We start from the raw sequence: 26086 nt of genomic DNA, 5'->3' as shown, positions 1-26086 counted from the left end.
GGAGAACAAGAGATTTGTGGCTCACAAGTGGAAAGAGTATCTGAGCCCCATTTTAAAAATAAATTGTTCTACGGATTGAATAAAATATGGGGATGGGGCACAATCAAATTCTGGCTAGCAACAAGTTGTCAACTGACAAGTAAAAAAATACATCTGAGCTTCTGTTTGTTCTTACTTTTTGGGGATGTAATCACAACATACGGGGCTTAGACAAGTTTTGCCTAGCAACGAGTGGTCATGTGACTTTGAAAATAGCACAAGGGCTCTCTATTTCGTCTTACTTTTTAGTGATTACAATGACAAAATAGAGGCACGGGGGCACAAATCATTGTGCTCAATGAATTCTGTCTAGCAACAAGAGATCACATGCTCAGGAAAAGTTCATCCAAACAATGCTGGCTAGCTAACATATAATTTTATGTTGAGTATAAAAGTGAATTGGCTGTAATTGTGCACGTGAAGACCATCTCCTCACAGGAAGGAGATGGCGGCGGCGGCCACATGCGTGCGTCGGGAGACGAGCGTTGGAGTGGCGGCCGGCTGCCGTGTGACAGAGGCGTTCGAGGAGCTCAGCCAGTGACGGGTGACACCACTTATCACCTGGCCTACGTGTCAACTGCGCGGGCGCCGGGCCGAGCGTCGGCCGGCCTTGCCCGCCGCCCGCCTGGCGGTGCCACCGGCCGGCGAGCGCGCCGAAACGTGACAGGCGGCCGTCACCTTGGCAAACCCTTATCCGCAGTGCCTCTGATCAAATCTGCTTCTTGTCAACAAGACCCAACGCAGAGTTTGAGTTGATATCCAGTTAGACACTTAAGATGTTACCATCCTGCTGGGACATACTATGACATGATTTTAAATCAAGTGCGGCCTGTGGGACCTTTTCACTATTTAATGTAAACAAAGCTGCACATATTTACAGTTACAGATAGTTGCAAATAGTTTCAGGTAGTTGCGGCTAATTGCAGATTGTTGCAACTAGTTTAAGACACTCGTCAGCAGTTGTAAACAATTTCCGGTCATTGCAAAATGCTGCAAACAGTGGTAAATAGAAGTAGCTGTAGATAGTTGCAGTTTTGCAATTAGTTCACGATACTTGCAGATCGTCTAATTTCCCATAATTGCAGATAGTTGGAGACTGTTGCAGTAAATTACAGATAGAGCTTAGTGGAGTGTTTCAGATCATTGTAGATCATTTCAGATAGTTGCGTATAGCTTTAGAAAGCTGCAGATAGTGACAAATACTTTTAGATATTTTCCTATATCTTCAGCTACTTTCAGAAAGTTGTAGCTAGTTTCAGGTAGTTGTATTTTTAGTTTCGATAATTGCGGATAGTTTTAGTTTCAGATCGTTGTAGATGCTTTCGGATAGTTTCAGGTATCTTCAGATAGTTGTAGACAGCTGTAAATAGTTTCAGATAGTTGTAGCTTGTTGCGATCAAAGGTACTGGTTCTATGGAGGTTCAGATATTTGAAGATAGTGGTAGAATAGTTGCATATAGCTGTAGCTACAGTAATCGCAGTGGGTGGCAGATAGTTGCAAATAGTTCCAGGTAGTTTCAAATAATTTCAGGTAGTTGTTGATAGTTTCAGAGTTGTGGCTAGTTTCAGGCAGTTCTATATTGTTCAAGAACTTTCAGGTCAATATTAGATTTCAAAACTGCAGATATTTTCAGATAGTTTAAGATAGTGTCAGTTAATTCTATATAGTAGTAGATGGGTGCAGATAATTGTAGATCATTTCTCGAGTTGTAGATAATTGTAGACATTTTCACATAGTTGTAGGTGGTTTCCGATAATTGAACTTTGTTTCAGCTAGTTGTAGCACTCTGGGTCATTTCCGATAGTTTTAAGTAGTTGTAGATATTTGCAGTGAATTACAAATAGTTGTAGATTGCTTCAGATCATTTCAGGTAGTAGTTGATAGAACTCACCGTTGACTTCCTGCGCGCCGGCGTCAGTGAAGAGCAAACTCATGATGTCCTCAAAGTTCCACCCTGGCTCTGGGGAGCTGTATTCCTGTCCAACATGTCTCAGCATTCTCTTCAGGACTTCATCCAGCGTTGCCGCAGTCTCGTCCAATAGGATGCTGGCACAAGCCAGGAAGCCGTCAAGGTCCCGGTGGGGGCGGATCTCCTCCTCGAAGTTCATCAGCTTCACATACTGCGCCACACACACACACACACACACACACACACACACACACACACACAATATCATACATTGGGTTACATTTATTGTTTTCATACAATTACACAAATAATGCCCCATAATGAAAGAGTGAAGCCGTTTCTTTTTTTTAGAATTTTTTGTTAATTTATAAAAAATAATATAGTATTAATCCCCCCTCACTACTTGGCCACCAAATAAAGTCAAAAGACTGCCTGAGAATCTTTCAAGAGACGCTCGAATGGACGGCCAGATGATTACGGTTCGATATAGAGGGAAGACATCCAACCCGCATGCGCACCACCAGCGCCCCCCCCCCCCCCCCCCCAAAGTATTGACAAAAATCCCAAAGACGGGTGAAAGCCCCTGCTGCTCTGTGCAAAACATGAAAAGATGTCTGTATGGAAGACATAGTGACACACTGCATTGTCACGTTGTGTTTGTTTGCGTGTCTGGAGACGCGGGTGGGCGGCTGTTTTGGGCGCTCATCAACTGCGGATATTTTTTTCATTTTTGGGAAATAACAACGTCTTCAGATGATGTGCAGCGTGCACAACAAATGGAGTTGCTGCAGTGAAGGTATGCAGACAAACATCAAAAGTGTTCATTTGACGAAAACGTGCACGTAGGTCACCAATTGAGCTCAGTTTACAAGCTATATAGAGTTAACATACAGTGGGTATTGTTATATTGCAGCAATTTGATAAAATATGTTTTTCTTTTTTTACATACAGCCAGGCAATTGCAGGGCCCATATAAACAAACAACCATTCCCACTCACATTCACACCTACAGGCAATTTGAGTCTTCAATCAACCTATTATGTCAATAGTTAAATCTTAATCTTATAAAGTATACCCAGGTTATTATTGACTTATATCATTAGGCAGTTCTTATATGTATAGTTCGTAAAAACCTAATATGTCACGAGCAATTTCCTCATGGTAGACGCTGCCTGGAACACGCTGGGACTATTGGATGTGCTCCATCGTTGACTTGGTCTACGTTTTAATGCACGGCGCACGTTTTAAGACGCTACGCGAGCGATGCAGCAAGTCGTCATACCATATCTACGTAAGACCTGAGATATACATAAAAGCATTTGACATTGACAGACCATCTGCGTTGTCAAGATCACTCCCACAAATTGTGTTTACAAAAGTTGTGCGACTCAACTTTTTTGACGAAAAATGATGACGACGTTTGTGGAACATCCGTTTTTAAGGACGTGGGCTTTTTATCTCGGGGTGTGCATCTTTAGCGCGTTGCCGCTAACGAGCGCTACGCCCGCTAGCTCGTGAAAGCACTTTTTATTAATGAAGTGATTTGAGCCTTACCCTCCTGGACGTGTTGAGCAGAACGCAGCCAGAGTCGTTGCTCTCTGCACGGGAAGCAAAACAAAACACAATTAGGGAAAAAGTTAACCAACACACACTTTTAGACTATGTTGTGAGGTTTCAATAACAAAAAGTAGAAAAGCAAAACAAGACAACTTGAGAGGAAAAGTCAAGTTTATTCACATGGATATTTACTAACAGACTCAGTGATGCGCGGTGAGGCTCATGGCTTGTGAGGCACTGACATTTGTGCCAGAGTATCTGCACCACTTTCACACTGATGGAGGAGTATCTGCAACATTTGCACAATTGACATTGTCCCAGATGATCGCACTACTAGTCACTTCAAACTGCGTACATTCCTTGAAGTCTCGGCGCTCTTTGTACAATGGTCATTGCACCGGACTATTGCTATATTAGTCATTCAAACTGCTCTAATTGCTAGGAGGCCTCAGCATCTTTTTGCACAATTGTCCCAAAAAAATAAATTATTGTACCAGCTTTACCAGATTACTAGCAACCTTTTATTGCTCAGCAATTGTTTTTGTCAATGTCTTTATGTCTCAAAAGTATTCCCTGTCAATTGACTGTCTGTTGTCGCACTAGAGCAGCTCCAACTACCGGAGAAAAATTCCTTGTGTGTTTTTTTTGGACATACTTGGCAAAATAAAAATGATTCTGATTCTGATTTACAAGTTTACGAATAAGCTACACAGAGTGGCACATTTGCCATTACATTAGGAGCCTGACTTTAAAAACTGATAAAAATGATATTTTCTGTTTGAAGGAGATCATTGGCAACAGTTTTACTTTATGAGTTAAATCCCATTTTGATTGCTAGTCCAGTTTGTATAAATTTTTATGGTTAGTTATAGCTTCCATGTTTGGTTTTAATTTCAAGTAAAATTATAGAATGCACGGACTGCAGCTGCCGCTTTGTTTTCCTCACAACCGTGCCAACAAGTTTGTTTTGTCTTTGAATGAATCCAGCACATTCGGAGCAAGACGGAATAGTCCATTGCAGGAGAAAATATGGAGTAAACAATCGAAATGATCGTGATAGATCGCTTATGTAAATGTGTTTATAACTACATGGCAAAAACAATAATTGGTTTAACTCTTTCAAAAACAAAATTAGATTTCGCCTTTATGAGGCAGAGTACTTGTCTGCCTCACCTTGCGCTTTATCTGCCTTTTGATGTAATCAGCAAAACTAAATACTATATGTAATACATAAAAAATAACTACATTAGCCTGACTATGGAAAATTACAACGTATATTAAAAGTGTCTGGAAACATTACTATATATTGGCGACATCCAGAGCGGCAGAAATCAGGGCTTCGCTAATTCCAAGCCTTCTCAAGCTGGTGAGTGATTGCGCAATCTCAGGTGAGGCCGCTTGCTGCTGGACTTCCTGTCTCGCCCATGTATTTAAGCGGGAAATATGCAAATTCTGTCATTTTGACTATGAAATCATGGCCATTATTGGATTAAAAAAGAAGACCAATATAAAGCACAGTCCTATATATCTATCAACATTCCTACATGAATATTTTTAGAAATATTTCGAAAAGCTTTGCAAAGATTTGGATTTTATTTTATTTTTTTAGGAGCACACTAAAAAAATTTACCCCCCAAAAAATTTTATAAATCAGTCCAGCTGTGACAAATGATAATTTTTAGAATTTCTTTTTAATATGAAAATACTATTTGTGAGAAAGTATTTTGACAATTTCTGGAATATAAAAGATGTGATATGTATACATATTTTTTTATTACTAGTAGCAATTAATACATTTAAATTAAAAATGTATTGTTTTTTATCGAAAATATTTATATAAGCTCTGAAAATATTTGGAAAATGTTTAGAAAATATCTTTAAATATTTCTGAATTTCTTTGCTCCGATATTCTTGCTTTATTTTCTCACCTCTATGGCAGCTAGCTGGGGATATTACATCATGCCTTGGAATTGTATACTATTTCAAAAGGCTAATGTTACCAATTGGTATGCCATTATACGATATACCCAGAAAGCAACTTGCATACAGAAGTGGCTTCGGCAGTTGGGTAAAAGACTTTACATCATGCTTGTAACTGCTGCTCGAGAGCACTTTGCTCAGAAAGCAGGCCCATCAAAATCATAATAATTCAAGCAAATCAGGTCGTGAAGAGAAGAAGCAAGATCCTTTGCTCCAAAAGGAAGAAGAAGAAGACGACGACGAGGAATCGTTGAGATGTGAGGCTGATGCTCCGATAACACTTTTAATTTACACGTGATTCCGAGCTTTGCCTCGATAAAAGACAAACGAACGAATAAATAAAGTCTGGCTACGGAGGGAAAACCTTTCATGCTGGCCGTCGTTACGTAACGGCGCTTAGCGACGTTAGTAGCTTTCGCGCGGGCTTTCCTCCGTGGCCTGTCGGGTAATCAATGGGAGCTTAAGGAAGACGTCGTCTCTGCTGCGTGACCGGGATTTTATTAAAAAATGTTCGCGCGGGGGTGCACGCGGCCTAATCGACACCACGCTCTAATTGCTGTCAGGCAGGCATGCTAAGAAGATCATTTTTACATCCATAGAAGAAGATTAGTAACACGCCTCCGCTGATGTTCAGTAATCCTTTTTTAACAATCGTGACAATGAAGGATGTTCATCAAAGGAGGAACCAACCAATGACATTACACATTCACACTAACTCCAAGTTCAAACTAAGTCTTTATAAGAACTGACTATTATATAACTCTAACTTTATGTTAAAGAAGACAGTACTGAATATTGACGTAATATGCTTAGATTAGGTATACTGTATACAACAACTAACTTCACTTAATTACTTAGACTAATTCTATACAAGAATTATAAGCATTGACGAGGGACAGGATACGCATCTACTAACGCAAAGGAACTGACTATCGACATGAAATGACATTAACTCGACATACGAACTACTGAAGTAATTGCTCATAACTCTCTCTAACTGTAGACAATACACTTAAGAGGATATCAAAAGTCTGCACACCCTTAATTCAAATGCCAGGATTTTGGGAAATAAAAAAAATTAGACCAAGATAAAAAAAAATTCCACCACTGATGTGACCTTTGACCTCTAGGCTACGACTCAACTGAAATTGTTTAATCATTTCGAGAGGGGAAGTAAAAAAATAAACAAGTGAAACAATACGGTTGCACACTACTTTGCACACCCTCTGAAAACTGAAACACTAGAACAGCTGAACTTTATTTGGGGTTAATCAGAGGCACTTTAAATGGTGGCAGCTGTGTGTCAACTCCCATTTAACATGCGCTTGAATAGGATTGGTTCATTCTGAGCACAGCCACATCTTCAGTTAGGAGAGTGTGTGTACACTCGTGCAACCGCATTACCTCAGTCGCCTATCTTTACTTCCCCTCGGGTGGAAAAAGTTTGGAAATGATTTTTCTTGCTCTCATTCGTTAACACATTCACTGCCATTGACGGCTTTAGAAGTCAAATATCCATGTTAACTGGGAAGGCTGGCAGTGAATGAGTTAATAACACAAAAACCTGGCATTTGAACAGGGGTGTGTAGACTTTTTATATCCAGTATAAGCTAACTCCGTAATATTGACAAAATATGTTCATACTAACTACACAAGAGCTGTCTAGTGACTGTACAAACACATTGGATGAGGCGATGATAAGCAATCATATTATATTACGGTGGACGTTTATATTACGATTCGGTCGACTTTGTCCCGTCCAACGGGAAAGCTGTGAGATTTATTCCCGCTCCGACCTTTGGGTGAACAATAAATCTGCGCCCAATGAGGCGACACGTATTGACGACTCAATCGCATTTGACAAAATGATGAGTCAATAATATTGGACGGCGATGAGGTTCAAGCACACGTCCTCACGTCCCGCCGTCCCTCTTTAACGTAGCGTTAGCCGGCTCGCCTGCAGTTGAACATCCGGCAGACACGCAGCGGCTGCGTCGCTGACGCAAAGGTCGCCGTGGAGAGGAAAAAGAAAATGACACGGAGGAGAGAATGACTGCAGAATGCTAACAAAAAAGCCGCAGAGGATGACAGCTCGAGCTACCACTACCGAATATTTTTAGAATCGATTACTATATTAATCAGTCCATCGATTAATCTAACAATCGGAAAACATTTATTTGGCATTAAAGCATATTGCAAAATATATTTTTTCTGATTACTGTTTTTTAACTGACTATTGTTGTTTATTAGTTATTGTTTAAAGGCAGCACGGTGAGACAACTGCTTCAGCGTCTGCCTCACAGTTCCGAGGACCGCGGTTCAATCCCCGGCCCCGCCTGTGTGGAGTTTGCATGTTCTCCCCGTGCCTGCGTGGCTTTTCCTCCCACATCCCAAAAACATGCATGCGAGGTTAATTGAAGACTAAATTGCCCGTGGGTGTGAATGTGCGTGCGAATGGTTGTTGGTTTCTACGTGCCCTGCGATTGGCTGGAAACCGGTTAAGGGTGTGCCCCGCCTCCTGCCCGAGGATAGCTGGGATAGGCTCCAGCACTCCTGCGACCCTTGTGAGGAGAAGCGGCTCAGAAAATGGATGTTTAAAGACTAAACAAAGCCAAATAAACAACAATGAAGCAGTGATGAAGAAGTGATCTTTTCCACTTCTGTAAACATTTCTGAAATGCACCGCAAAAAGAAAAGGCTCAGAGGATTTGGTTTTGATTGTACGTTATCATCTCTCGGTGCGCAGTGTCTGATTTCGAGCTCCGCGCGCAGTTTTTCTTATTTTATCTGAAAGCGTATCATCACATTTGAGGCTAGAGGGCGTCTGTTGCTCTCCGGGTGCACCTGGGACCGTTACCGTGGCAACCGTTGACCTAGGAGGGAGTGGGGGGGGGTCTTCAAGGGTCCAAATGGTGTGCACCTGCAACCGAGGAGCCGTCAAGACTTGTCATCCCGTCGCCATGGAAACACAGTGCACCAACACGGCAAGAATGATGTAAAAAGTTTTTTTTCCCTTTTTTTTTTGCCTCGTTTAGTATTAGAATTTAACATTAGCATTTAGCAGTATAGATAGTGTGTGTGTGTAACAGAGTGAGAGTGTATTTGTTTCTGTATGAGTGTGTCTGTCCAAGTGTGTGTGTGTGTGTGTGTGTGTGTGTGTGTGTGTGAGAGAGCATCTGTCAGTGTGTGTGTATGCGCACGTGTCTGCGTGTATGTGTGTCCGTGTCTCCGAGTGTGTGTGTTTTTGTGTCAGTGTGTCTGTGTGCTTGTGTGTCTGACTGAGTGTATGTGTGAGTATGCGTGTGCTTTTATTTCGTTAGTCACAGTTTATTTGCGAACAAACGCACACTTCATTGAGATGCTGACCCACATACGCACCGAGGAAACACACCATTGTGCAACATCGCACGGCCCCAAAAATAGTCATGCTAATTTTACTAGCGTCAATCACAAGACGACGGCGGCAAGGAGTCGAAACAACTTAAAAGACCTACGCCGAGGCCAAACGCTCCCAGTTTAGATCAACAGCATCAGGATAAGACAACAAAGGTGCATTAAAGCTTCCTTGGATCACACCAAGTGTTAGCATCTGTGATGACATTACTGTTGCCAAGTGTGGTAGCATTCTTAAATGTGTTCACGTCTCTAAATGAGCTCGCATTTTTGCGTAAGTGAGCGTCTCTAAACGTGTTAGGCCTGGTACACACATGATTTTCCAAATCTCAGAAGATTGTTTATCTGTAACAGACCCCACACATGAAGACAAACAAATCTGGCGCGTAACAGTCGTACTGTGTGAGGTGTGCTCCGATAATCTGTGCACAGAACACCACAAAGGTAACGATTGTGTTCCGCTAGCGATCTCGAGCCAGTCCTCGCATGCTTACACGTGAGCTAAGAAAAACGAAAAAGAACAAACCCTTCCGGATATGTGCTTCCGAAGGGACCGCAGGTGGGAGTGTTGGAGAATGACGTCGTCGTCAATAAAACGACTTACTTTGGAAAATACTTCTTGCCGTCTGGTGGTCCCACTTACAGGCATACCAAATCGGGTAGGACATTTTTGTATATGTATTTATTTATTTATTTATTTTTTACGGCCGCTTGCTTGTTCGTCAGTCAGGAATCTTCTTGATCGGCTACATTGTGCTTCACGTCACAATTTCCGGGGTCATGACGCGCGAAGTAGTCTGCTTTCCCCACACGCAAAGATATTTGGTCTTCAATATAAGATTGTCGGCCCCGACCTGTTTCGGACCCCGTTATCGGGACAAACTCACTCTTAAGTCTTAACACACCTCAGACCAAAGGATACCCTTCAGGATAATCTTATAAAACATAAAATAGTCTGGCGTTTGTTGTCCTTGGTCGGGAAAGGGCAAAATCGGGACAAAAACAGCCCAATTATCTTTACGTGTGCACCAGTTAGTTAACATCTGCCAAACTGTTAGCATCTCTGAGTTAGCACATGTCATGGTGTTATGATCGTGAAGTGTGCACACTGACCTGATCCAGGGGTGACCTGGCTGTCGTAAAGTTGGACGTTGTCCGCGGAGGCGATGGGCGAGTCCTGGACCTCCTGTAGGTCCTCGTGGGCCTCGTCCGGCTCCGCCTCCCGCTGCTCTGAGAACACCAAGACACAGCGTCAGTGTTAGCATTGTTAGCACTAGCAGGTCATTTCTGGGACCTTGCCATCATGTTTTGTTAGCAGTGGTAATGCAAATTGGTCATCTCACGGACCTCCGTCATATTTTGTTAGCATTATGAGCACTAGCAGGTCAGCTCATGGACTTCTGTGACATTTTGCAAAATATTTTAGCACTAGCAGGCATCTCTTCCGTAACATTTTGTTTGCATTTTTAGCAGTAGCATATCATGTCATGGACTTCTGTCACATTTTGTTAGCATTGTTACTGCAAACAGAACACATGTCCAAGACAAACAATGTACTTGTATTATCTGTAAAACAATGCTAAATGTTTTGTTAGTATTGAAAGTGTTAGTAGGCCTAGATACTATGTGTAGCGCTAGCCAGCATAGTCTTTTGCTAAGCTAACAAGGCTAGCTCTTGGTTGCACTGTTTGTACCTTGCTATCGCTTGTAAATGATAGTAATAGTAACTAGAGAGCTAAAAGTGTGTTCCAGTCCAAACTCACCCATTTCCTGAAAGAAGTATCCGTTCTTGGACATGCCACAAGGAGGCACCTCTGCAGGAAGAAAGGAAAACCACATCATTCATGTGACCTGCAGGGTGGCGAGCTACATTACGATGACATCGTCGTCATCATCATGAGTGTCATAATAGAAACTAAAGTGCAACAAACTGCTTCATATAGCTATGATATAATTACGATATCATTACCAGTGTTGCGAAAGTCCATTTTCTACGTGAACTAGTTCAAAGTTCAGTTCACCTTTCCAAAAATTAACGAGTTCAGTTGATAGTTCATTATTAAACATTTTGAACTAAGTTCCAAAAATTAAGTAGTTCATAGTTTGTTTGTTGTTGTTGTTGTCTTTTTACCCAATATATTGCTAACGGTCTAGCACCCTCAACATAATTATTTTCCCCATTGTTGCCACCCATCCAGTCCACACTAGTGGCCAGCTGCACCTTTCAGCCTACAGGCTCAAAAAAAATGAGGGGGAACTTGCTGCTTGAATGGTCTTTTTTTTAAATGAGGAATAAAAACAAAAACAGGATTTCTGTCCTTAATGTGCAAACGAAAACACGCAAAACAGTATGACAGGAATTATGGTGAAAGGACATTGATGACTTCGCATTCCTCGCAGCTCTGGCTTACTGCATTGTCCATCCATCCATTTTCTACCGCTTATCCGAGGTCGGGTGGCGGGGGCAGTAGCCTTACCAGGGATGCCCAGACTTCCCTCACCCCAGCCACTTCATCCAGCTCTTCCGGGGGGGTCCCGAGGTGTTCCCGGGCCAGCCGAAAGACGTAGTCTCTCCAGCGTGTCCCGGGTCGTCCCTGGGGTCTCCTCCCGGTGGGACACGCCCGGAACACCTCACCGCGGAGGCGTCCGGGATGCGTCCAAATCAGATGCCCCGGCCACCTCATCTGGCTCCTCTCCATGTGGAGGAGCAGCGGCTCTACTCTGAGATCCCCCCTTCCCATGGGCTCACCACCTGTGGGAGGGGCCATACGGGTCAGGTGCAGTGCGAGCTGGGCGGTGGCCGAAGGCAGGGACCTTGGCGATCCGATCCCCGGCTACAGAAGCTGGCTTCAGGGACGTGGAATGTCACCTCTCTGGCAGGGAAGGAGCCCGAGCTGGTGTGTGAGGTCGAGAATTTCCGACTAGTGATAGTCGGGCTCGTTTCCACACAGCTTGGGCTCTGGTACCAGTCCTCTCGAGAGGGGTTGGACTCTCTTCCACTCTGGAGTTGCCCACGGTGAGAGGCGCCGAGCAGGTGTGGGCATACTTATTGCTGCCCGGCTCTGCGCCTTTACGTTGGGGTTCATCTCGGTTGACGAGAGGGTAGCCTCCCTCCGCCTTCGGGTGGGGGGACAGGTCCTGACTGTTGTTTGTGCCTATGCAACAAACAGCAGTTCAGAGTACCCACCGTTTTTGGAGTCCTTTGAGGCGGTGCTGGAGAGCGCTCCCTCTAGGGACTTCATCGTTCTGCTGGGGGACTTCAATGCTCACGTGAGCAATGACAGTGAGACCTGAAAGGGCGCGATTGGGAGGAACGGCCCCCCCGATCAGAACCCGAGCGGTGTTCTGTGATTGGACTTCTGTGCTCGTCACGGATTGTCCATAACGAACACCATGTTCAAGCATAAGGGTGTCCACACGTGCACTTGGCACCAGGACACGCTATGTCGCAGTTCGATGATTGACTTTGTGGTCGTGTCAACAGACTTGCGGCCGCATGTCTCGGACACTCGGGTGAAGAGATGGGCGGAGCTGTCAACCGATCACCACCTGGTGGTGAGTCCTATTGGGCCTTTTTGGCCTGTGGGACTCCTGAGGCAGCTGATGGGTACCGGCTGGCCAAGCGGAGTGCAGCTTTGGTGGTCGCTGAAGCAAAAACTCAGGGATGGGAGGAATTCGGTGAGGCCATGGAGTAAGGCCTCCGGACGGGTTCAGGGAAATTCTGGTCCACCATCCGGCGTCTCAGGAGGGGGAAGCAGTGCACCATCAACACTGTGTATAGCGGGGATGGGGCGCTGCTGACCTCGACTCGGGACGTTGTGAGTCGGTCGGGAGAATACTTTGAAGACCGACACACCTTTCCGTGAGGGAGCAGAGTCTGGGTTCTTTGAGACAAGCTCTCCTATCTCTTGGGGTGAGGTCACCGATGTGGTGAAAAAGCTCCTCGGTGGCAAGGCCCCAGGGGTTGACGAGTTCGCCCGGAGTTTCTAAAGGCTCTTGATGTTGTGGGGTTGTCCTGGTTGACGCAACTCCGCAACATCGTGTGGACATCGGGGACAGTGCTTCTGGAATGGCAGACTGGGGTGGTGGTCCCCCTTTTTAAAAAGGGGGACCGGAGGGTGTGTTCCAACTACAGGAGGATCACACTCCTCAGCCTCCCTGGTAAGGTCTATTCAGGGGTGCTGGAGAGGAGGGTCCGTCGGGAAGTCAAATCTCATATTCAGGAGGAGCAGTGTGGTTTTCGTCCTGGCCTTGCAACAGTGGACCAGCTCTACACCCTCGGCAGGGTCCTCGAGGGTGCGTGGGAGTTCGCCCAACCAGTCTACATGTGTTTCGTGGACTTGGAGAAGGCGTTCGACCGTGTCCCTCGGGGGGTCCTGCGGGGGGTGCTTCTGGAGTACGGGGTAACGAACCCCCTGATACGGGCTGTTCGGTCCCTGTACGACCGGAGTCAGAGTTTGGTCCGCATATCCGGTAGTAAGTCGGACTCGTTTCCGGTGAGGGTTGGACTCCGCCAAGGCTGCCCTTTGTCACCGATTCTGTTCAGAACTTTTATGGACAGAATTTCAAGGCGCAGCCGAGGCGTAGAGGGGGTCCGGTTTGGTGATGTGGTTCTGTTGGCTTCATCAAGCTGTGATCTCCAACTCTCACTGGAGCGGTTCGCAGCTGAGATGAGAATCCGCACCTCCAAATCTGAGACCGTGGTCCTCGGTCGGAAAAGGGTGGCGTGCCCTCTCCGGGTCGCGGATGAGATCCTGCCCCAAGTGGAGGAGTTCAAGTATCTTGGGGGATGTGAGTGAGGGAAGAATGGAACGGGAGATGGACAGGCAGATCGGTGCGACGTTCGCAGTGATGCGGACTTTGTACCGGGCCGTTGTGGTAAAGATATTATCCCCCGAAATATGAAGGCGCTCGTATATAGTATGGAGTGGCATAATTGCACCAATACCAAATGATGATCATTAGCTTTGCGGGCTAGCGGACAGTAGCCAGGCCTGACGTACCACGTATTGTATAAACTATAGAGGTACGTTATTTACCTCGGACATGTTGTATTATTCCTAAACTCGCAAACAAAATACAACGAGGGTCGTCGAGTGGTCTGCTCGTGCTGACAATGCTAACAAAATGTGCTAGAAGTCTATGAGGTCACCTTCTATGTCAGTGCGGTGACAATGCTACACATGATGGTGTGGTTAGTGCTAACAGTTCTAACAAAATGCAATAGAGGTCAAACAAGGAGACCTGCTAACAATGCAACAACAAACTAACAAAACAATGCAACAACAAACCCTGAAGGACGTGCCTTAGGGTGACCTCTTATTGCTAACAACGCTAAAAAAAATTTAAAAACAAATTAAAAAAAACATGGTAGCGGGCTGTGAGGTGATCTGCTAGTGCTACAAATGCTAACAAAACGTAACCATAACTATGGCACATGTACAACAATGTTAAGTAGCAGCATGGCTAACGTTACATAGGATTGAGCAATTTATATTGCTAAAAGTAAATTATATTCTTTGTCCTAAATTAACAACAACAATCTATTAAACATTTTTAGCTCCAAAAACTATTATCTAAAATTCGTAAATCAACATTAAAGCTGATGATGTCGGGATGAGTTTTTTTTCCCACCATGTGATCGCTCATCACTCATCCGGAAGTAATTGACCCATTCGCCAAGCTTCCAGTGCGTCAGCAGGGCCGCTAACGTCGCTGATGTCGCCTTAAATGTCGCCGACCTGGGAGGTGACATTTTGTAAATGCCGATGGGAAAAAATGAAACTGGCCATTTTCACCTTAACCTCGCTGAAGTGTCGCAGCTGTCACACTGTGCGACAATGACGATGAGATTTACTCAAGCTAAAGGTAGTCAAAATACAAATACAGAAAACAAAATGACCAACTGTCACAGTTGGATCGATTGCGAATCGATGAGTCATGCGTGGAGAGTGATGATGTATAGAAAGGCGACTGTTGTTGCGTTACGCTAATCGTATGAGCCGAGTTCAATGACTCAGATACTCCTCAGTCGGTGTGCAAATGGTGCAGAACCCGGAACCAGCATTGGTCAACGACAGATATGCAAATAGCGCAGCGTGGCGAGACTACGAAGACTTAAAATATAATAGAATGAATGACTTCGCATCATATGTACAAAACATTTGAAATTCTTTTATTTAGACTAAAATATGTCTGTCCCTTAAAGTTGCCGTCATTAGCGCCACGTTGACCATTTTCAGATCAATCAAGTTTATTCAACATCTGATTCTTGAATTGAATGCGTCATTTTGTCTCGAAAAACATGATAATCATAAAATGTTGTACAGGACTAGCTAGCTAAAAGAAAAATGTAAGATAACTCTACCAGCATAGCACAGTGAACTAAAAAATGTTGAAATGTCTTTACCGTCACAAAATTAATCAATTTTTAATCAAGATGCCATTGTGGCGGTAATGACATTTCTCTGGGGAATCTGACAAAAAAGACCCAAAAAAACCAACATCTTACCTGAAATGTATTTGGTCACGAACAGATTCTGAGTCACAGAAAGATGACATTTAAGGTAAGGTTGGTATGTATAGTTTTCGTGACATTTTATTTTTGAGAGAAACGAAAAAATCAAAAGTGCCCGAAATCAAATAAACACCCTGGTGCCAAATGAGATAGAAAGCCCCCTCTGGCGCGCAAATAAATCTTCAAGCACAAAGTTAGACTCCAGCATGCAACTTGCCCTGCAGGAGTTCACATCAGTCGGTCGGAGACGAAACAAACATCAAAAAGACGTAGTCAACTTAAAAACGCAAATCTTTGACTTTACGAGGGAGAGGTATTTCGAGGCGTTCCCGTTGCCTTTATTTGGTCGTGTACGAGGGTTGGGGCGGTGCCCTTTTGTCGGCTAATTGCGCCCGAGGGCGCTCTGGGCACGGGGACGGGCCAAGGAACAATGAGTGAAATTTCAACGCAGATCTGGTTTGATTCCAAACTAAATGTACAATGTCGACCCAATATACAGTGCAGCCTGAACATATTCATAGCGCTTCACTTTTGGGATAGACCGATTATCGCCATACCGATTATCACCCGATTATCATCTTATATTCGGCATTTGGACGGAAATCGGCATCAGTGCTTTCTTTTCTTTAAAATTTTAGTTGACTTCAGGAGATGCTGGGATGATGCTCCCTGCACTTTCTGGCTTTTTCTTTTAACTTAAAGACGAGTGAAAGATTAACATTTGAGTTATGAACAGTATACGTTCAACCAAAACATTTTGGGGGGGATTTATTTATTTGTCGCACTTTTTGATAGAATATAAAACAAAGATGTCTATTATCTAAGATTGTTTTTTTTTTTTTTTTTTAAATGTTGCAAATCTGATCAAACCAGTTTAAAATCTTATCAAACCAGTTGAATAAACATATGCTTAAAGACATTTAAACATAGTATTGGAATTCGAATTACAATTTTAATGCCAATATTTTCCCTTTTAGTGCAAATGAATATTTGCTCCAAATATCGATTATCAGCCTACTTGACTACTAAAAATTGGTACCTGCCCTGGAAAAAAAAAAACAAAAACAAAACATATCAGTCAATCTCTACTTCACTTTTTCCACATTTATGTCAGAGCCTTGTTCTAAAAATTTAACACATTAATTTTTCCCTCTAAATTCTTGACATATGTTTTTGTAATTTTTTCCAATAATTTATAAAAATTAAACAAACACAAACAGTTTCTCCTTTTCCTCATTTTATGTTACATCCTTAAGCATTTTTCTTCGCCACCGACATAATACCGTCGGGAAGTTGTAGCATTAGCGTGAGTGCTAACAAAAGACAACGAAGAAGAAGACAACGATGTGGTTGCCATGGAAACTACAGAGACAATTTTCTCACCAGTGAAGCATCCAGAGGAGTTTGAAGGAATACGTTTAGGTTATACAACTCTCGTTTTGACGAGCTTAGCGTCGCTAGCCACTGTTTGACCTGACGACAACAACAACAAGCGGAAGCGGGGAGGCTGCAAATTTCTAGTGTAGCACAAGCACAAGCTGAACGGCGCATTATTTGATGGATGTTTCCATCCCAACAACCTTGAAGTGCCGTGACTCACAGGCGATGAACGGGAGGGGGGGGGAAAAAAAAAAAAAAAAGAAAAATTATAAAATTGTTCCCACCCGCCAAAGCATCATTGTGATTGAACGACGCAGCCTTGCAGCTAATGTTTTGAGATGTTTTTACTCGCTAAAAACTTACGTTTGCATGAAAACACATCGACAGGATAGCAAATACATGCCAAAGCAACAGGGGGCGCTGTAGGCACATCACTTTAGACAATCAGAGGAAGTAGTCGAAACGCACCATACACGTAAAATGTATGTAATAAACAATCACATTTTTTTATTACATTTGTCACATGACAATCACTACCTTTCCATGTTTTTCCACACGTCATAGATATGCACTCCAGACTACACACAGTCAGAGTCAAATATTTTATGACTTTTGTAAATACAGGTACATCTCAATAAATTAGAATATAGTTGAAAGGTTTTTCTTCAGTACTCGTAGAGTGATTAAACACGGAAGTACTTTTCAGAGGGCAAATTCCAGCCTAATTTCTACATTAAAAAAAAAAATCACTTTTTTCTTGAATTAATTGAATATTTCGTTTGACGTTATATTTTAGTTTCTCGATATGGGGATTTTTTTTTTGATTTGCTATGTGGTACAATCATCAAAATAATACATATTTTAAATATGAAAGAAATGCTTCACTCTGAGTGTGTGCAGTTCATCTCTATAATTTCACTTTTTGAATTGACCTACCTAATAAAAGATTTACACTATTCATGTGTGAGCATGATCGACTTGAACTCGTGAACGCCAGTGATGTGTGCGAGAATGTGACGGACGTGCTCGCGCGAACGCATTCGAGTGGTGTTGATGAGAGCAAGATGCGTGCGTATCAGAGCGTTTGAGTAGCGTCAATGAGAGCGTTTGAGTAGCGTCAATGAGAGCGTTTGAGTCGCGTCAATGAGAGCATTTGACTAGTGTTAATGAGAGCAAGACTCGTGTGTGTGAGAGCCTTTCAGTAGTTTGTGTGTGTGTGAAAGCATTTGAATATTAAGTGTGAGAGCTAATCGTGAATAACGTCCCCTCATATGCAATGCCTTCTCATTCTTTCCTGCCATGTCAAGTCTTATTGCCAATACATTTGACTGAAAACAGTAGTCGATTGCCTTTTCCACTCGTACGCCACTTAACAATATCAAAAATGACGCGTGATGTGCATTTTACCGTAATCAGTGTTTTTCTACTTTTTGCGCTTGTATTACAGTTAAAAACATAAAACGATTCCAAACGTGAGAAACGAGTGCGACATGAATCACCTTCACATTATGCCTGCGTTATTAAAGTTGCAACTAAGTGTCTTATTGTTTTGACATTTTAGCATAAAAAGTGTTGAACTTCTGGTTGTGAGGAGAAGCTAACAGTGACGCTGATGTTTGACTGCGACGTCGCTTCCTGTCACACTATCTTTTCATGCTCGCGACAGTCGGGTGTTTTGTCATGATTTGGGCCGTTACGCTGCACTGCAAAAATTTGGGCTTTAAAAAAAAAAAAAAAAAAAAAAAAAAAAAACCTCAAAAAAGGTAATGAAATTATCGATTATTAAATTATCGGACAGTAGAACAGGAAAATGTGACTGCGAGATTTCTTAAAACAAGTAAATGAAGCTAGCTTCAAAATCATTCACTCATGTCCCAAAACTAGTGACTTTATACTTCCTACACTTTATACTGAACCTAGTCAGAAACAGTCATGTGAATTATAGTACCTTATTACGATTTTTCAGAGAAAATATCCTTGAAATGTTTTCACACAAAAACCTGCCTGCTAAGAAGAAATACGTCAGCATAAAAAGATCAAGAACAATTTGATTTGATATATTTTGGCAGGAAACCTCCAAATTTCGTAACCACTACAAACTTTGAGAATGTGAAACTAAAATGGCTCTTTCCCCACTTCCACGTCACGCGAGCTGGCTGTGGTTTTTCTTCTCCACGTTTTTGCTTTTTGCGTGCAAGGTTACATCTCGTACTACACGCGCACGCAGTGTGTAGCCCACACGACGACATGCGGCATTTTCTCCTCACGGGAAGGAAGGCGGCGCGCCACAAATGAAAAGCGGCCGGCGGGGGAACCGGTGGGCTTTTGTGCTCGGTGGTGGCGGCGGAGAAAGAAAAAAAACAAACAAAACGCAACAGAGGCAAGAAGACACTGCTGGCGCCTGGATTTAATTGAAGCGAAGCAAGAAGAGAATGTGTAAGCAATTAGCAGGAATTCCCTCGCCTTGGCTCACACACACACACACACACACACACAGGACTGTAGCACACTTGTGTCATGTCACATAAAAGCCTTTATTCGCAGTCAAGGCAATGTTCTAAGTCACATTTTCAAATACTTAGCTGTCATAAAAAAAAAAGGAGTTAACCACTGTTTATAGTCAAACGTAATAACAATAAGACACTCCGTCTTCCCTTGAATGACAAATGTACCGTGCAAAATTCAATTACGTTACACTCGCGTTTCACACGTGTCATTTTTATCACTCTTAACTGTCATACAAGTGTAAAAACGAGTGTCCCGCTGTTTTGAGCAATAACAATAAGACACTCGGTCTGACCTTTAATGGCAAAAGTGCAGTGAAAAGTTTCATTATGTTACACTTGGCTTCACGCGTCCCGTTTTTAACATTTTGAACTCATACAAACTCATACATACCACAGTTTATAGTCAAATGTAATAACAATAAGACACTCAGTCTAAACTTTAATGACAAAGGTACGGTGCAAAGTTTAATTTCATCACAATTACGATTCACGCGTTTCATTTTTTAGCATTCTTAAGTGACATGCAAGCGCAAACTCTTTATAGTAAAATATAACGACAACGAGGCGCTCTGTTAATTTTTATGATGAAGCCGAAATGCGACACCTCACGCGCCTCACATATCTCATTGTCAACATTTCTGTGTAAAAAGAGTTTGCAAAATAAACACTGTTAATATTAAAACGGAATGGAGGGCTGCAACGGATTTCACGGACTTGGAGGATTAAAACAAACAAAAAAAAACGCTTGAGGATATTTTCCTGCCTCGGGGATCGGCTTATTGAACTCGGGTTGATCCAGTTTGTGTATACGGTAGCGGTCTGTTAATGGCGGGAAAGACAACGCGCTCACGTCGGACGCACATATTTGATTCAAGGAGCGGGAAAATGGCAAAACGCACTTTGAACACAACAAAGAAGAAGATGGCGGCGACGTCGGAGAAGAGAAGACAAAATGCCAAAAGTGCATTTCAGACTGAGCGGAAAGGTGAAGAGCAAAATTGGTCGTATCGAGCACAGAGCTGTGACTTGTTACGCTGCCGTATTTGGCTTTGTACGGCACTGCAGTCATCGCGTGCGTCTTTCCACCACAGCGAGTACGCGATTTACTCAGAAGCTTGAACTCCGCTCATTTGTCGCGCCGTTGCACTTACTGCCCTTTTGCGCGACTACTTTTCCTCCCCGTTGCCGATTTGATTGACGGCCGCGGCTCATTTCTTCGACGTCCGTCACGACGGCGCGGCTTTGGTCAACAACGTGGTAACGTTTCGCTTTAGAAGCGGCGCGCTTGTTTCCACGTTTGAGTCCGTCAAGTTTGCCGCAAGCTTGGCCACGCGTGCTCCGTGGCAACAAAAAAAAACACATCTTAGTTCATTTAAATTCAAACTTAAATCTCACTTATCCAAATACTCGATACCATTTTTTTAGTAGGACACTTGAATGCTAAAATGCAGCCCTAATGCAATAACAATAGGACACGGTCTTTATTGACGAAGGTGCTAACATGCTGTTATTTGATTTTATTTTCAACCATTTCCACTAGTTTCTTTGATTTAAAAAAATAAATAAATTGATTTTAGTATACACCAGTCAAATTTGAGAAACTTTGGAGCACCTGTACAAAATTGTTTTGCCATTTTCACATTTTTCGTGGTATTTTGGGTCACTTCAGGAAAAGTCATCAAGTTTCGGAAAGAATGAGATCACAGCGGACGACTGTTTGGCACATCCGCCTCAGAGTTGTGAGGCTGCGGGTTCAAATCCGGCCTGGCCTGTGCGGCGTTTGCATGTTCTCTCCGTGCCTGCGTGGGTTTTCTCCGGGTTCTCCGCGTTCCTCCCACATCCCAAGAACATGCACGGTAGCTTCATTGAAGACTCTAAATTGTGTGAAAGTGTGAATGTGAGTGCGATTGGTTGTTTGTTTGTTTTCTATGTGCCCTGCGATTGGCTGGCGACCGGTTCAGGGCGTATCCCGCCTCTCGCCCAGAGTCGGCTGGGATAGGCGCCAGCGCGCCCGCGACCCGCGTTGGGAGAAAGCGGTACAGAAAATGGGTGGTATTTTTATTGCAATTGTCCAATGTCTACTTGGGTCAACTTTGAACAGAACAGTACAAATGTAAAAAAAAAAAAAAAAAAAAAAAAAAGGATAACCGCCTCTTATATTAAAAAAATAACAATATACTAACGTAATAACAATACAATAAGTTTAACTTTGATGACAAGGGTGCTAGTATGCTGTTAACCGCAGTGTAAAGGGTTTTTCAATGTCTCAATTGCAAATATGAGTGCAAAGCCGTGAACAATTTGTGTACATTTTCTGCAAACTCGCCAATGATTGTTATTTCCCGACAAACATCACGTATGTGTCGGGAAAAGTCTCATTTAGTGCCAAAACCAACAATTAAACATTGTGAAGAATCACATTTGAACCTTTTTAAGTGTTGTACAAGTTTAAAAAGAAGTACACCATTGTTTCTCGTCAAATGTAATAACAATAAGGTTTTAACTTTGATGACAAAGGCGTTAACATGCTAGCTTTTAAGCAAACCCTAAAGAATCTCACGCGTCAACGCCATCGCAGCTGTTAGCCAAATTTTGGCAAACTGCGCAAATTCACAGCGACCTCACCGTGACTCCAGCCGAGCTCGTCGGCGATTCCCGACGAACGTCATGTTCGCGGCGTCGTCGCACGAGCAGAAAACTCACATTTCCCACCGAAAAAAACAAAACAAAGGATCATGAAAAATTCAACAATGAATGTGAGCGTGTGCATGTGTCGAACATCCCCATGCTAGTGTGTGCGCTGCTTATCTCGTTTGTTTATATTTTGCGTGTATATTTGCATGCGTGTGTCTACTGTATAATAATTTGCGCGGGTGTGCATACAGATGGCTGCTTGCAGGCTGCAGCGTGTGAGATGTGTTGCCAGCGGTGAATACTGATCACAGATCAGTGTCACGTTGACACGCACACGTTCAAATTATTACACAGTACACACACATGCAAATATACACACAAAACAAACGAGACGAAACAAGAAAGCACCGCACACTGGGTTCTTATGCACGATCACGCACACACCCAGGCGCGCGCGTGGGCACGCACACTTCTCTAATGACTACATGCACACAAACATACAGTACACGCTTGATGACAAGAAAACGGCACACACACACACGTGGTTCTAATGAACACACACTATTCTAAATGGTTACACACATATGTACAAACACACACACGCGCTGGTATTTCAGCTCGACAGGTGACGATATATATATATATATATTTCCATATTTTATTCAAATGTATCGAAATTGAATGGCTACATGTTGTGTGCGTGTTACTACCGTCGGCCTCGAGCGAGTCTCAATGTCATTGGCACTGAGGCCGCCGATGCGAAGGATAAACTTTTTATCACATCGATTAATCGAATAATCGCACGAAACCAGATTTATCGTGAAACACAAATTACGCGCATGTGGAGTGTATTTTAAAAAAAAAAAAAAATTTTTGTCCACTCAGGGTCGCCAGCTTCACTTTCGACAGGACTATTTGTGACTGAGTGTGTATGGCTTTAAAAGGCGGGGCCCAGCCCGGTGAGCGACGTGGGCGTCAGCCCACGAGCGCGCGCGTGTCGAGCGACTCGGCGCAAGTCGCGGGCATCGGCTGCTCGTGTGGGGATATCGTATGTATGATGGTATACTATGGATATCCAAAGTCTACACACCCCTGTTCAAAGGCCATGTTTTTGTGCTATATAAAAAAAATGAGACCAAGATAAATCATTTGACAATTTTTTCCACAAGTGATGTGACCTTTAACCTGTAGAATGCCATTGGAAAAAAAGAAAAGTCTTTGTGATAGGAAAAGTAAAAATAAACAACTGAGACAATGTGGTTGCTAAAGTGCGCACACCCTCTCAGCACACAACTGCCTCTGATTACACCCAAATCAAGTTCAGTTGTTCTAGCAGCACCATTTTTGGAGTCACGTTTACTTCTGCTCTCAAAAATATAATTTTTTTTTTCAATTAAGGTGTGCAACTTGTAGGTCACATTAACGAGCGGAAATTAAGAAATTTGAAATTGTTCGTCTTGGCGTAATTTCTCTATTTTTTTTTTTATCACAAAAACCTGGCATTTGAACAGGGGTGTGTCGACTTTTCATATCCACTGTACTATGTGTGCGTGGAAAAAGAGCAGAATGTAAGAGTCGCGAGTGTTTTGTTGTTTATTACAGCGTCATAGGAACGGCGCTGAGCTTCTCGATTCCACGTGTATGACTGGTGAACATGTTCAAATGTGACTTTCAACATGGCCTGCGTAGTCACACATTAGATTAGATTAGATTAGATTAGATCAAAGGATTTGCTATTGTTCTGGATCGCATTCCTACTACCCAAGTAAACCTAATGAAGTGTCCGTCGACGACAACAAGCCTCAAGGGGACTCGAGGTCAAGACCACCCGCGGCCCTCGGCAGCGCTAACGCTAACGCCGCCGACAGAGACGTGACGCTTAGCGCTAGCGTTCGTCATCCACTCGTATGCAAATGAGCCGCGCGCACGCACGCAGAGGAATATTCTGTCATATTATCCTGCAGGGGACACACGGACGCGCACACTCGCTTCATAATCCTGTCACACACACACACTTGTATGGTGCCTTCGCAGAAAAAAACAAAGTGAGGAGGCATCCGCATCGCACCTCTAAATTGACTCTCCGAGGACACACAGACACACACAAGACCCCCCCCCCCCCCCCCCCCCCCCCATCACACACATACAGAGATACAACCTCTCACACAAGACCCTTCAACATACACACACATTCACTGACACACTTAATACACGTGTGCGCACACCCTCACACACATGCACACAGCACCACTCAACACACACATCCTCAAACACGCACACACATGCAGGAGAAAGTGTGTTATTGCTTTTTGTCCGCATTCCAGCTGTTCCTGCTGGCCAGGTACGACGTGTGTCAGCCTCGTGACATCAGGAAGAAGACGGGAGGGTGTGTGTGTGTGTGTGTGTCTTCCTGGAAGACCTCCCCCAAGCAGGAAAAAGTCCAACATGAGTCACTCGCAAACGAAACGAAAAACAACAAACATCTGGTGTGGAAGTGCGTTAAAAAAAGATGGGGGGGTCCTCTGGTTTGAGCAGGAAGGGAACCCCAAGGTTCTCCCCCAAGAAGAAGGAGGTGGGAGCGCTGCGTTCACTTACCCGACGGCACGAAATGAAGAACTTTGTTGGTCTCCATGACTGAGCGCGCGGCGGCGGCGGCGGCGGCGGCGGCGTGGCGTGGAACACGCGCGCTTCCTCCCCCCTCCCTCAATCCGCCGCCCGTCCCGCAGTCAAGCCATCACGGTGCCGCCGCTATCCTCCGCGCGCGACATCACCTTCCCGCTCGCTCGCGCGCGCGCAAGCACACGCGCACGCGGTGACTCAGCCCAGACACAAACACCCGCCGCAATGACGGCGCGCGCTGGGTCCTAGCGCCCTCCCGGCAACGGCAATCGGGCTTTTTTTTTTTCTCCTTCTAATTACACATCGACCGATATGTTCGGGGCCGGTAACCGATATTTGGAGCCGATATTTATTTGCGGTAAAAAGGGAAATATTGGCATCAAAATTTGGAACAATGCAAACTCCAACACAACTTTGTTTCAATGCCTTAAAGCATATCTTCATTAAATAGTTTTTCAGATTCAGATTTATTTATTTTTAAATCTAAGACAATACATATCTTTTTTTTTTTTTTTTTTTTTTTTTTATTCAAACAAAAAGTGCAGGCTCAGCAGGCTCCCTAAAGTTTTCAACAGTAAATAACCTTTTCCAAAACTATTTACTCAATTCCAGCTCGCCAGCCACTACAACCCAACAGATCCATCCATCCATTTTGTGAGCCGCTTCTCCTCACGCGGGTCGCGGGCGTGCTGGAGCCTATCCCAGCTGTTTCCCAATTTAAGTTTCTCAAAAATGTATTTGTTCTGATGTATGATGTATTTTTTTTTATTTTTATTTTTTTTAAGAATAAAGTCATTTTTTCCACAAAAAAACCTTTTCAAGGGAAAAAAAGCTGTAACTCCAGGAGAATAAAATCCTATTTTTAGAGAAATAAAATCTCCATTTTTCAAGGAGGAAAATATACAATATGTGAAACAAAGTCACATTTTTTTGTAAGAATTAAGTTTTATTTTTCCAAGGGGAAACAGTCATATTCTGAGAATAAAGTTATATGTTTTTCAAGAATATTCTGTGAATAAATTCATATATTGCCATTTCTCAACAAATTCCCGTCCGCGCGTGCGGTTGTGAATTCGAGCGACGCGAGCGCCGATTCCCCTCGCGGGTGCGGCCGCTCGACGAAAGGTCGCTCATTTGCATCAGTCTGCGTACGGAAAGGTCCGCCGGCCCCGCTTTGCATTTTGGAGCGTTTGGCGCCGCCGGCGCACGTGCGTCAGCGCGCACCCGTTGGGCCGCGTGCGTTCGGCCTGCCGTTGACGGCGCACTCTTCGCAGCGGAAAACCCGATTTCAGATGTCTTACGACGGCAACATTTGAAGACAGAAGAAGCCGCACGGTCGGCGCTTCCGTGTCAGTTCTTCAAAACATTCCTGACGAATACCAGAAGGCAAACATTTTTTCAATTGTCATCTGCGAGAATAGTGTCAGGCGTTTAAAGAATTACAAAAATAAAAATAAAAAATCAGTCTTATAGGAATAAAGTTCGATTTTTTTGGGGGGGGGGGGGGGGGACAAAGAAAGTAATAATCTTACAAGAATAAAGGATTTTCA

General features: G+C 43.5%; 1 protein-coding gene across 3 annotated transcripts in view; it reads right to left on the bottom strand.

Moving 5' to 3' along the window:
• slc4a11 (solute carrier family 4 member 11) overlaps positions 1–24734 on the bottom strand; it is a 54585-nt gene extending 29851 nt beyond the window's left edge. The window contains exons 1-5 of one of the 3 annotated variants that reach the window (XM_061695771.1): positions 24513–24734; positions 10643–10693; positions 9993–10109; positions 3504–3547; positions 1932–2160 (exon numbers count right to left, since the gene is read on the bottom strand). In XM_061695771.1, coding sequence (XP_061551755.1) covers positions 1932–2160; positions 3504–3547; positions 9993–10109; positions 10643–10693; positions 24513–24549 — 478 coding nt within the window. In that variant the 5' untranslated portion in view covers positions 24550–24734. Of the gene's footprint in view, positions 1–1931; positions 2161–3503; positions 3548–9992; positions 10110–10642; positions 10694–21908; positions 21974–24512 lie in introns of those variants that run through there. The other 2 variants (XM_061695774.1, XM_061695775.1) reach the window with 2 other exon arrangements.
• Between the last annotated feature and the right edge of the window lie 1352 nt (positions 24735–26086).

Source organism: Phycodurus eques, chromosome 14 (genome assembly GCF_024500275.1).
Source record: "Phycodurus eques isolate BA_2022a chromosome 14, UOR_Pequ_1.1, whole genome shotgun sequence".
NCBI lineage: Eukaryota > Metazoa > Chordata > Actinopteri > Syngnathiformes > Syngnathidae > Phycodurus > Phycodurus eques.
Note: the sequence above shows the minus strand (reverse complement) of the source record. Positions and strands in the feature narration are given on the sequence as shown.